This window comes from Salarias fasciatus, chromosome 15 (assembly GCF_902148845.1).
Source record: "Salarias fasciatus chromosome 15, fSalaFa1.1, whole genome shotgun sequence".
NCBI classification, from domain to species: Eukaryota; Metazoa; Chordata; class Actinopteri; order Blenniiformes; family Blenniidae; genus Salarias; species Salarias fasciatus.
In genome coordinates, this window is record NC_043759.1 from 20,763,085 (window position 1) to 20,776,840 (window position 13,756).

The window sequence follows — 13,756 nt, forward strand, 5'->3', positions numbered from 1 at the left end:
AACTGCATGTCAGCTAACTAACCAGGAGAAGTTAAAGATTGGATGATATGAGGATTTTTTGTTTTGAGCTTTACTGAATTTGAAGATTTGAAACTAGAATTAACACGTAAAAATGTATCCTGTTTTCTAACAGGGATATATTTTTTACAACGCAAAGTAACAGTGAGTCGTTGGCTCAAACAGAGGACACAGGATCATCTGGTGTATTACCCATCATGCCCCTCTCTGGGTCTATAAAGAAACACATTAAAACGCATCTTTACGGGAACATGCCTCCTCCTCCTCTGCTCCCCCACCGCCCATCAAAGCCTTCACCTATCACCCCGCCTCCGCCCTCCCTTTGTGCTACCTTGAAGGAGATTTCGGTCGTCATGGTGAAGCCGTGAGTGATGACGGGCTCTTCTTCGGTGGTGCGACCCTTCCAGCAGTCCAGCTCGATGCAGCGGCAGCCGGAGAGGAGCACCTGCTTGTACATCTCCACAGAGGAGTTGCCCGCGAGCTGGCCCGCTGCGAACGCAAAACACATCAACACACAAACACACACAACTGCTGTAGAGATCCCAAAGGCACCAGGATGCCGACGGAAGCCTTTCCTCCCACTTTTTAAGAGCTCATTAACTGTATTAGTTGCTAACATGCGGGAAAAAAAAAACAATAGAATTGTGTTCATCTGCAGCAAGCGAGCAGATCTCGCCACCCCATCACCATTAGCAAAGCAATTATCTCCTCACATTAGCAGCAGGCCTTCCTGCGATGCAAGTGGAGCTGTGTCAAAGTGAGAGGCAAATCTGTGTTCTCACTTCAGGGGGCATCATTCATTTCGCCCCCTTTTTCCATTTCCTTTCTCACTTTTAATTTCTCCTCCTTGACTGACATCCTTAACTGAACCCATTAGGGAAACACTTTCTTGACAGAACGAGCGCGTGCACCTTGAATGAAGTGATAATTTAACGTGGATCAATAGGATGAAATGCATCAGCTTGAATGAAAACGCCGGTCATGCTGTTGCAAGCATTTTTTTTTTTCCTCCCCGCGCAGCACTTTTTCATGAAGTTATGAAATAGAAACCTCACAGGAACAGAAGCAGACTGTACGTTTCTCTGTTCTGTCTCTGTGCAAATATAAAAAAAAAGACTTAAAAAAAACTCTACAACATCCGTGGGAATGAAATCAAGAGGACCTGCTGTTTGTTTTTTTTCTCATTTCTCAATTTTGCAGCCTATAAGCCTGGGCTGTTACAGAAATTCATTTTTTCCATCACTGGAGAAATCTGATGCACTTGAAAGATTCAATGCTCTCCAGTTCCCTCCTGAATAGATTTGAATAGATGAATGCTAATGTCCATTGTAGAGAAAATGGCCCCTGTATTATGCCCGCCATGCTCGTGCGCTGCCGGGAACCAGCCTCTGTGACTACCAGTCCAAAGAAATATTTAACTCATGAATATCAATGAATTGAGTCTCATGGCATGACTTGATTGGATAACCTCTTGAGATGGCAACGCTGGAAAGAGAGCCTGATACGCACCGGCGCGTTTGATTGACTGACCCGCAAGGATAAAAGCTGAGTGTATTCACTTGTGCAACTATAATTGTATTTGTAAATGAATGACTGATCTGTTCATTTGTTGCGGAATAAAAGATGCACCTGTGCAATCAGTCAGGAGTAAAACCAACTGGAGCATGTGCAGGAAAACAGAACAGATGCCACTCTTTATACACAAAAGAGGTGTTTGATGTGTATGTGTGTGTGTGTGTGTACCTGTGAGGTATGTGTTGTGTGAGGAGTTGATGAAATAGTGGGAGAGGGGCAGGGTCATGTCTTCGCTCTGGTCCAGCTTCTCAGGAGGAATGATGCTGTTCTCCTCACCGTTCAGGTACCTGGCGAAGCCCTCCACCGAGATCTGACCTGCATGAACACAACCCTGTTAAAATAACTCATTCCGCCCAGACTCAACATCCTGTGACTCAGCGGCTCCCGTTGACCAGAAATGCGTTCAAGCCAGCAATGAACGTTTCTGATCCACTTTGCTGTTGAGGACATAAAGCCCAATTTTTTTCCCTTTAAAATGGAACCGCCACATTTGTAAAAAAGAACAAAATCAAAACGTACATTTGCGGGATGGATAATGTGGGTGGCAACAATGAAACGTTTGTGAAATCTTCTCTGCCAAACAGCTTTTCTGTGTTGTTGACTCTTGTTTGGCGTTATTTGATGGATTAGTTCATTTTAGTCTGAAGGAAGAAAAAAACCCGGCCAACAGTTTCTTAATTGAACACACGAGCTTCAGAAGTGTGTGGAAGAACCACACAAAACCATTTTCTCACTTTTTTTCTGCACAGTTAATTAAACCGTCAACAAGCAGTTGCATTGTTTATCGAGTTGTTCATGGGCACAGTAGGATATTTGGAATCAATTCTAATAAATACTCGCTAGTGCACCAAATGGGCATTAATCCACAGCTGTAAACAACGGCAGATAAACTGCCAATACTGGGATTTGAGAAGAATTTGTATCTAGCAGTTGGTTTTGATCTGCTTATGGAATCTGTTGACAACATCAAACATATCGAAGATGGCTTTACTGATCTTTGAAGATACCTTGAGCGAGGCCCTCGACCCTCAGCTCCCCCGCTGCTCAATACTTTCTCCATTTCTTTCATATATTGACTCTGAGACTGTTTGCATTGCGCTACATAAAATACACAATGTTAAAAAAGGAGCTGAGTGAATATTTGAGCGTTTGCAGTATGAATATAAATACAGCAGGTCTACATGTCTGCACTGTTATTTACAAACGACTTTAAAGGTCAAATTATAACTGCGTTCATAATCACTGATTAGCGCCACACTGAGAAGGCATGAGTCGGTTTATTTATCTATTTGTTTTTGGCCTGTGCGATTGGTTTTTAATGTCTGCTTAATTTTCTTGCAGGTGCGAACCGTTCCAATCCAGAAACTCAAAAAAATATCGATGGATTACAAAATGAATGTGTTTCCCTGCATTTCAGGCTCCGGCGGGTTCAACAGCCGCTGACACTAAGTACAATAAGCAAAGCAATGATCTGATAAAGCCGAGCTGCCCTCGCAGGTATCCTCCTCTTGTGTGCATTATTTGCCAAGGTTACTAAGGTTCGGCTTTGCCTTTTTTGCTGTCATCGCTGAGCCGGTGTCCTTGCTGAACCTGCCTGGGAAAGTGAATAACGCTGAATAAATAAGTAATAAGTATTTGCTGAAAAGCTCAAATCTTCAAAAACCTCCTCGCTACATTCTGAGCAGTGAAACCAAAACACCTTCCTCCGCCCCTCCTACACACACACTCACGTGGAATTATGCTAAATATGCTAAGTGATGCGAGCCCGACTAGTGCAGCAGGTCCCTCCGGCCACTTTATGCTAATTAATGCGGCGCCGCCCTCTGCAGAGTTGCTGGACTAATTAACGCTGGCTGCTGTCTGTGACATCCCGGCTCGCTCGTACTTTGTACCTTACACCCCACCGTCTCCCAGGGCTCAGGAGGTCTGACCTCTGCACACACACACACACACACACACACCAAAACACGGTTACCCCGGTTCTCAAGACGTTTGCAGGTCAAACGGAAAAAAAAAATGGTGTTAACATAGCAGGGATTATATGTGCACCTGAGCAAGAAGCTACAGGTGTTAACATAAAGGCAAGACTTCAAAGGTGAAGCTCCACAAAAGGCGGCATGCAAGGCAAATTAAAATAAGGAAGGAAAAAAAAAACTTTAGCTATTGGTTCCACTCCGCTGAGCTGAGAGGAAGAAACTGTAGTCGGGATTTAATTCTACTGTTAATGTCACCTGTAAGACAGAGGTGAACAAATAGACAAAACCCAGACAAAGAGCTTCTTCTTCTAATTCATGAAGGGCGGGGGGGATGAGGAGGCCAACACCCACTCAGGAGTTTTTTCAGGTTTTAAATGTCTCGTTGCATTTCATATTATATTCATCTGTCTTTAGACAAAGCCTGAGCCGTTCAGCGCACGCAGACTTTAAGTGGTCAGGAACAATGACTAAAGCCTGAGGAGATGAAAGGTGTGACAATAAGAACACCAGAAGGTTAAAAGTGCATTAATCTGAGCGATGGAGTACGACAATGTAGCCATTTTTCTTTTCTTCTAAACCAAAAGAAATCTGATTAAACATCATATCACATTGGATTGTTATAAAACTAAACACACAGTGTGAAAAAGCAGTGTTGGTAAATGCAGGAGACATTGCTGTTTTGATTTAAAGTGCTCCGTGTCCGTGCCTTCCTGATCAGATGCTTCAGGTTCAAAAGAAACAAACACAGCGAGCTTGATCAGTCTAGCTGAGAAATCCATTTGCAATGCTGGCAGGCTTCCAGGTGAAGCTGGATTCATGTGCACATGTCACAAACTCCCAGCGTCACGGAGCCAAACTCGATATAAACACATCAATCCGATCACTTTATTCATGAAAACGGGAATATCTGAGCTCTCAACCGGAAAGAGTTCAATCACACCGACAAAAAGGGAGCCCGTAAACACAGCTAATGATAAATCTGCTGTGAACGCGTGGATACCTGCGATATATATACAACCCTGTGGTGCAATCGAAGAGCACATGATAGGTATATGCACACAGTCACCCATCACCTCACCGACATTTTTATATCCATGTGTGTCCTTGAGGAGAGCAGCTGAGTGTGTGTGAGTGTGTGCGAGTGTGTGAAGGTAGCATGCGGAGTTCTGGACCTCTCTGCGGAGCAGATGGCAGCATTTCCTCCGGCTAGATAAATACTTCACATGGGGAAATCTGTCACTGGGACAGAGAAGGGCACGCTTCCAAAGAGCCTGGGACAGGATGAACACAGCGCGTCGCTGTGATCAGAGCCGAAAGCTTCTGCAGTCAGACTGAATATGTGAGCGCGGTTTAAAAGAGAGCGAGAGAGAAAAAAAAATTCAACTAAATTAGGATCAAGTAGTTCATTTTGTCACATGAAAGGGAGTGAAGTAGGTCCTTTATCCAGGAGGGACGACAGAGAGGACCCTTGTGCTCTCATGGACGGATCATGAAACAACAGGCCCCTGGGCAGACAGCTACCAAGGTCCAACTCGCCTCAAAACTAAAAGCCACGCATTGCTTTTAGTAATTGTGTTTTTGTACCTTCGGTTATGTGTTTTGGACACACAACGACCAGATTTTTCCCCGTGCTGTCATACTGCAAGTTTTTTTTTTCTCTCTCTTGTTAATTGTTTTGCAGCTATTTGTACAAATTCTGTGTTTTTTGGTTTTATGGCTCAACTTGGTGAGACTGCAGGGCTGCTGAAATATTAAAAACGCTTATGGCTTGAGAGCTCAGCTGCAGTCTTTGCTATTTAAAAACACATTTAAAAGAAATTCAGATTCAACAGGCATAATCATGATATGAATAAATCACTGTTTTCTGGTATTCCTTAAGATTTAGACTTTCACCGTGCAGGTTCAATAATTTGCGATGCTGCAGAATTCTGCATCTCTATTACTTTATGTGAAACTGATCTGAAGCTCACTGACATAGTTTTATAGAAACTCGAGTGTCTTGGTGCATACAACAATCTTAATCAACATTGACAACCACATCTGTGGAAACAGACTGTTCTGCTGAGATGCAGCTTAACATAAGAAGTGTAACACCTGGGGCATGCAATTATTATTCCACTTTTTAAGAATATACATGCAGGTATAATCTCAAAGCTCCCCATTTTTCACAGATGAGACATTTTATTGGCAGTGAGTTGCTGAGTTTGTGTTGCCTTCAAGGCCCTGAGGAAGGACAGATTCAGACGCTGGCTGAAGAGTCGATGATTGAAACATCTGAAGGTGAAGGAGGCATATTCAGTATTTGGTGGTCGAACATGATGGGGATGTCTCCTCGGTGATTTGCTCGGCGGTAAACACAGCTCGGTGTAAAATAAGACACCCATTTTGGCACTCTTACGAAACACGCTTTCCAGCAGAGATAAAATTTCGAACTGGCGCATCCACGCCCTCGCCGCCTGATATCTGGAGTGGGATGTTCTCCAGTACTGGCAGCTTCCTGTCTGCTGACACTTCAAACAACATGAAAGCACAGCGTGTCCAGGAGTGTTGGATCTCCTACACTCATCCATCTCACTTCTTAATGAATTATTCTGTGCCACTCCTGATGCTCTGATACTGCAGCCACATTTCTGAATTCACTTTTAAATGAGTGCAGTTTTAGAATGGGCGCCACAGAAACAGGGATATTTATACAGCATGCATGTGTGAAGGGGCATTATTTTAGCCCGTAGATTAGATTCTACAAAAATTCAGTGGGAAATTCTTCACACTGACACTTTACACCAGATTTATGTGCAAACAAATGACATATAAAGTATTCAATTAAAGTCTCACATGTGAAAAACGACTTCAGATATGCCTTAACAACTTTGTCTGGTGGGGTTTCCGAGGTATTTTCAATGTATGCTCATAAAGAGTTGATTAAGGTTCACTGAAACGAAACAATAAGATAATTTTGCTTTATTGCAGCAGCAAGTGGACAATAATAAAAGAGTAAGCATACAAACCTATTCAAAACAATAACAACAGTAAAAATAATATAAAAACAAGGTAATAATGGTGATAGTATTTTACATTCTTGCATTATAATGTTGGTGGTGATTGTAAATATACCAGATTGGTAATATCTTTTGGCCATAGCATGAGCGATATTATCCTCCACAACGTTTATTTGTCCACCCAGCCAATGAGGAGAGAGAGACAGACACACAGTCTCTGCCATGGGGTATCATGAGTCACCAATTAGCTTCAACCATGTTTTCTGGCTGTGAGAGAAAATGCAAGCACAATAGTGTAATCACTATCCAATATTGAAGAGATTGTCTGCAAAAATTCTCCTAAAATTCTTAAGAAATTAGGTAAAAATGTTTAGCATGACCACACATATACACACATAAGTCATGAAGCACCAAGGGTCTAAATACACAACAAGTGTGTGTGTGTGAGTGTTTAGCCAACGGTGTAAAGCCAATGGGGACAGTAACATCCCTTGTGAATATCGTGGAAATACATATGTAAAACACAGAGGAACAAATATCGTGTTAGTATATGAATGAGCAGAGTCGTATGAGGAGTGTGTGTTCAGGTGTCACGGCCAGTCACCGTTCAAAGTCTCATCAAGGTGCCATCCATCGTTTTCACACTGACCTGGAAACCCGCTAATCCAGAGCGACCTTGGGGTGTGCAGGGTCAGTGTGAACATGTCTAATCAGCATGGGCGGCAGGGTCAGTCGACCCATCGACCCTCCCAGAGTTCCGGGCAGCAGTGAATGTCAACTCGGCTCAAGCAGGTCTTAGGATGTCAATATAATGCAGAAAAAAAATAGCACTGATCTGGCAAGATGCAGAGACAAAGACACTTCTGCCGGTCACAGAGATGAGGTAAATTCTGAGGCAGTTTGTGTGTGTGTGTGTGTGTGTCAGAGAGAGAGAAAGAAAGAGCACTTGTGACTGTCTCCTATTTACAGACTACTAACGTTCCCCTCTGTGGCACCCCACTGCGTCCACTCACTCTCCAAACCTTTGGACACCATACAGACGTTGCTATGACAACAACCCTGCCAAACTTGGTGTTGGTGGGGGGTCGAGTGGGGGGGGGGGGGGGGGGGGGGGGGGGGGGGGGGGGGGGTAGGTGGCATCTTGGAGTGTAGTTGGAAGTGGACGGGGGTGCTAAAAACCTCAAAATAGACGTTTAAGGCGTTTAAGTGGGCCGAAATCTGCGATTTTCAAGTCGTCTTTTCGATGCAAAACGTCAAACTGCTTGAAGTGCTTTGACCCGTGGTAAAGAGGCCCTGGTGGGAGTGTGCCACATGTCTTTCAGTGTACACACGCGCATGTTAGGGTGCCTGGCTGTGTTGACAGAAACATGAGCTACTGACCTTTCTGTGCCAGCGACGCATTGGGTTCATATTTGTCCACCAGCAGCTGGACCTGCTCCGGTTTGAGGGGAGGGTAGAGGATCTCGTTCAGGCGAGGGTCTCTCTGTTTATTGTTAATGAAGTCTGTCATCTGCTCCACTGTGAGATACGGGCGGCTCTTAGCCCCTCTGACATGGATGAAGAAAGAAGAGAAGAAGGAAAAAGAAAATTAAAAAAGAGAAAATGAAACGGGGAGAGGAAGATGGAGGGGCGGAGCTGTAATTAAAGCGCAAAGAGATGTGGCGAGGAAGGGAGTGCAGCGGACGTGCAAAGGACTCGAGGATTAAATGTTGTGCTGAGTAAATTATGAGATTTGATTAAAACGCCTTTCATATCTACGTCTGCTTCACTAAATTATCTCCTCCATATCCTCCTGGCTCTCCTGCCATCTCACTTAACCGTGATTAAAATCTAGATTTATAACTTGGAGGGCCACCGGTGGAGCTGGCGTGCTGCCTCAGCCGATGGTCAGGGTCCCTCTGGGCCACGGGGCAGCTCCGCTTCAGGAGCACGAGAGGCCAAGCAGCCTGGCCTGAAGAAGTCTAAACATGGACCAATACGACACATCTTCTTCGAATTAACTTCTTATGATGGGCTAAATGGGTAAAAAGCAGGTGTCTTAAACTTGCAACAAATTGTCTAACAAGCTGGTGATTCAGCAGAAGAAACTGAAGCAAATCAAATCTTTACTCACACATTCTCTTAGAAACTCGAAAATGCTGTTTGGAAACTACTGCCGGCCTTTTTTCAAAGGCATGTGGGCAACTTACACGTCAGAGAAGATGTGGTCCAGCTCAGAACGAGCGCAGATGTTACTCAGGAACATGTTGTACACCTCTGGAGTGAAATCTTCTGGAGGGATGGAGTCGCTCTGCGGCACACGTAGAAATGCAGTCATAAAGAATGTGGACACATGTACAGTGCATGCATACAAAATGTAGGGCAGCCTAGAAATGGCAGCCTGTTTATGGATTGTCGTAGGGAAGGGACCCTCTACATATTCATGTTTGTAAAATATAACTATGTCACCTGTTGCTGCTGGGTTACAGAATGTTGAAAACAACGTATCTGATTATACTATCAGCCACGATGAAGCATCTCTGGAGAGACGGAGCCCATCTGTAAATTTCTCGGGCATGAGGTCTTTAAAAAGGGACTCTTCACACAACTTTGTTCGAATGATCAGTGAATGCATGAAGTGTAGTGAGTTGTGCAGAGCCCATTATTTCAGGTTGAGTCTTTCCACAGTAGAGTTGCTGTTGTTGAACACGGCCTGTGTGCTTTGAGGGCTTTTTCCTCACTTATATAAAGTTTATTTATGGTAATATACATACAGCATGTCCAACATCCCTGATGTGTTTGTTAGACACAAATCATTCAGTGTGGGCTGTTCTACCTGACCCTCTTAACGCAATGATGCACTTTCTGAAGGAAAATAATTAGCAGAGGATGTCGGCTTTCATCCAGAGAGCTACAGAGCCATCAGAGCCATGCAGGTAAGATAAAGAGCAGGAAGAGACGGTTTTACGGGGTGCAGGTCAGGCCCTGCTGAAACTCACTGAGTCATTCAAAAGACCTTGGCATGATCTGCGCTGTGCATGTGAGTGTGTACATTAGGGGGATTAACAGCAATACCATTTAGCTGTAATTACTGACACAATGGAATAACAGCAAATCCCAGCAGACCTTCATCCGGCAACACGTCTTACCTCCTGCTCTCTCCTTGGGATAATTATGCATGGCTTGTTCCGTGCGTAAGTGTTTGTATTTCTCTGTGCATGTGTGCTCGTTCTGTTTGTGTTCAGGAGCCATTCATTACAGCCACTACGTGTCCGCTCCATTCTATACCCATATGTTTCAACATGTGCTCAGAACTGCATTAAGCTGCGGTTTTCCATCCTTCCGGATGCAAATTGCTCGCTGCTATACTGCCAGAGAGCAGAGATTGTTAGAGTGCCAGGGGACCGTTTTCACCCCTGCATGAGAGGGCAGCTTCTCTCGAGTGATGGTGGAGAGAGGTAAAGATAAAACAGCTTTTGTCATCCCTACTGCTCCCACTGGCTCGATTTGTTTCATTACAGCCAGGGCTAAATCAGTCCTGTGTGGGAAGCCATGCAGACATCCAGAAAATAAGACTCAAAACAAATGTGCAAAGCAGCTGCTGTTTTGGGAGCGCAGAGGAAAAGAGCAGAAGAGCCGGGGAACAGACTGACGGATGGATGGAGGAGATGAAGAGGCTCATCGGCGCTGATGAGAGACGGGATGCGATCGAGAATTAGGGACACAAATGGGAGGCAGGTTCACAGAGCAAGCAAATGTGAGGAGACAGTAACACTAAAAACAGAGGGAGCGTCAGTGTTTTGGAGTCTCACTCTGACAGAAGGGAGGTTACAGTTTTCCAGCGCTGTCTCCACTCGTTTCCTGTCTGCCGAGAACATCCTGAAGATACTGTAAGGACACAAAAACACACACCCCCACCCCTCCTCCGTGAGTAATCGCACAAAACCGCCACACAGACGGGGAGGTTTTCACCCCGAATCCTCTGAGTCAAACTCATGAAGCCGTCACGGCTTTTAATTGACTCCCATTAGAGGTAAAATGTGAGAAGCTGCTATTGCCACAGCGGGAAAAATGTGATAAGAAGACGCACGCTGAAAAGGAGTGAACTAGATGGAGGAGAGCACAAGCTCCATGGAGACAGATAAATAGGAGACGCAGCGTGAAAAATGTAATATACAGTACACAAAACAGGAAGATAAGGATAGAGGAAGGCTCACTTTGCCGGGAGAGATGAAGTCGCACGGCTTCCCAATAAATTCAACATACATCAAGGTCGTACAGTCATTTTATGCTTCTACTGAAACAATTTAAAAAGAAATTGATTCAGTTTCTCTGGAGCGTTGGGAGGCTATCGTTCCTACGTTTTAGCACACTGACACACTGATAAATTGCAAGATGGACAGAAATGTCCTACAGTAATGAACTGGCAATATTCATGGTATATGCATAATCTGATTTGAATACTGCATGCACACATTTACATGCACATAAACTCCTGGTGGCATAGACTCTGTGCATAGAAAAAAAACCCCACACAATTTCTTAAAAGAACAGTGTAAACCCAGAAAAAGATGAGCACATATGGCAGCGACCGCTGCGATTTCTTATATTACTCCCATTATCATTTTCAGGAACATCATCATCATTTCGGATGCTGCTGGTAATGACATAAATTGCATCACACCAGCGGGAAGGTTCATTTTTCACTTGGTTGAATAACTAAAAAAGATGCAGATGTAATGCGTTTCTATGGTACGAGCATGTAAACCAAGAAATTGGACTCAAACCGTCATATCAGATGGTGCTTTGGTCCATTTAACTCGTCACACTGGGAAAGACTTCCTCCGTCAAGCTACCGTGTTGTGCTGTATTTCTGGGTATATGAGCGGTAATTGTGATTTACTACAATGACCTCCTGTGCCATCACAGCTACCGCAGGATGTTTTGGTCTGTCTCCACTGGCTATGGCTTGTTTTAATTACTTGCGGAGGCATGCCTGGCGGACTCACCAGCACATACTGTATGCTCGGTGGGAGAGGCACAGTCAAGCTGACATTAGTCAAGCTGACATGTCCTCCAAGCTAGGAGGTTAATTCCCTAAACGACAAGGAGCGTCTCTCTCCGCTTCTCCCCGCCGCGGCTCGGAGGGGAGGTTATCGCTGAAGTTCACTGTTGTCTGCCTCAAAGCCTCAACTTGACTAATGGAGACGGATTTTCAATGAGGTGATGACACACTCCGGGACAAATGAAAGCAAAGTTGACTTAACTGAAAAATAAATCTCACAGGCGGGGAAACAGAAAAAGAGAATGGGAAATAAGATATTACATTCTGTTGAATGTGCATATATATACACACACAGAGAGTGTGTGTGTGTGTGTAACATGAGAGTGACGAGAAAATGCAGAGGCAACTACGCATTGATCAAAGGAGCAGAGAGGTGGCAGGGGAGAGACGGATGAGTCAGAAAGACTTACTTCTTGACAGGGATTCGTCCCTCGGGGTTTAGCTGCAGCTTCAGCCGAGTGTATCTGCATTGGACAGAGCACACGCCTTAAACCGCATCAAACAGCTGATATTTCTGCTCCCATTTCATTCTACACGTGTGCTTTCCTTCATCTCACACGCAGATCTGATTTCCACGTCTGTCCATCAGCATGTGGCCAAAAAAAAAAATTCATGTGACATTTGAAGAAAAGCTGTTTGTGCTTATCCACAGACATCCTGTTTGTGTTTAGATGGCAGGTCAGAAACGCGGCTAATCCCTGGGAGTCTTGAGCTCCGGCAGCCAAGAGCTCCATGCAGCAGCAGCAGCAGCAGCACAGACAGCGCAACCTGGGCTATAAATAGCCGCGCTGCAACAGGAGCTATCATTACAGACTGGGATTTAAGAGGCTGCTGGCTAATAATTAATATCCATTACGCCGTCCACTTCACAAAGCCGCCCTGTTGCCACAGGCAAAGTCGCCAGTGACTTTAATGGTTAAAGAGGGTCAGAGAGGATTTTGTGTCAAAGACTTGATTATTTGAATTTTTTTTTTTTTTTTTTGTATGAGAATGAAAGCTACAGTAGTCTTCAAAAAGATGAAAAGCTGCAGAACAAAGTGGCCGCATGATTCATAATGGCTACAATTAATTATGTTTGCTGACTGAAGGCTGTGTGATACGCAGAGTTGACTTGTTTCAATCGTACTGCTCTCAAAGACAAAAAAAAAAAAAAAAAAAAAACCTTGTTGCAAAGAGCCATGTGAACGCACGCTGCGCTCTCCTCAGTGTCCTGTTGCTGCCCGTCCATGCAGGACCCTCTAAAACACATCACAGCCTGAAGAGCAAGCGCCGGGAATTAACCCCACACGGGGATGCATCAGCACCGCTTCAGGGATGGAGCCTCCTCGTGCTGCAGCAGGGATACGGCAGAGGACTGCCTGATTTGTAAGCGAGCGGCGCACAACAACCACTGCTGTGAGCGACTGTCATGACTCTGGAGCCGCTACATGCGATCCTATTCAGCTCTCTCCGTGCTGTGTGGTCGACGGATACTTTTATTGTCTCATAAGTCAATTTGTTTCCTTCAGGTTTCGAAAATCAAGACAGCTTAGCAGTTGTTGCAGAGCGGGGCCCAGGATATTGTTAAAAAAAACAAAGTTATGCTCAAGCTGCAGGAGCGTCACTCAGTCCAAAATTGTAAATTTTGATAATTATGGGTGCCAAATTATGTACGATGTTGGAAATTACCATTTATTTGATTCTATCGTCAAGAAGCTCAAGTCTTGAAGCTGATTCGCTTTAGGAGCTCTCGCCAGTAGCCTGAGAAAACATGAGCTGCACTGCACTCACACAGGACAGAGAATAAACCATTTAAGAAGTACTAATCCTGGATCATGAACTGATGCATAGATATTTGCTTTAGTTATCCTATTTTTCTTCTGATTTTTTTTTCTTTTTTTACTCCCTTCTTGTTTTTATTGATGTGCGGCGAGGTGACCTTTATACACTCAAAGCCTTCAGGGCACCTTGTTGAATACATTAAATGTACAGAGCAGCCCATGCACAGAACATTTTTACGATGTTTATATGTAAAGGCCATAAGGTGCCTCCAGCATGGCTTTTGCACCAAATACAGGCTGTGTGTGTGAAAGAGAAGGAGCATAGTAGGAGATGCTCTTTTACGCACAGCTCGAACCAACACTTCTGATCAGTGTGTGTGTGTG

At 44.4% G+C, this 13,756-nt stretch overlaps 1 protein-coding gene across 3 annotated transcripts in view; it reads right to left on the bottom strand.

Annotated features, from left to right (window-relative positions):
* Positions 1–13,756, bottom strand: part of plcb1l (phospholipase C beta 1-like) — a 105,643-nt gene that overhangs the window by 33,345 nt on the left and 58,542 nt on the right. For all 3 annotated transcript variants that reach the window (XM_030109801.1, XM_030109802.1, XM_030109803.1), the window contains exons 6-11: positions 12,023–12,076; positions 10,360–10,435; positions 8,758–8,858; positions 7,949–8,115; positions 1,762–1,908; positions 350–507 (exon numbers count right to left, since the gene is read on the bottom strand). In XM_030109801.1, coding sequence (XP_029965661.1) covers positions 350–507; positions 1,762–1,908; positions 7,949–8,115; positions 8,758–8,858; positions 10,360–10,435; positions 12,023–12,076 — 703 coding nt within the window. The remainder of the gene's footprint in view (positions 1–349; positions 508–1,761; positions 1,909–7,948; positions 8,116–8,757; positions 8,859–10,359; positions 10,436–12,022; positions 12,077–13,756) is intronic.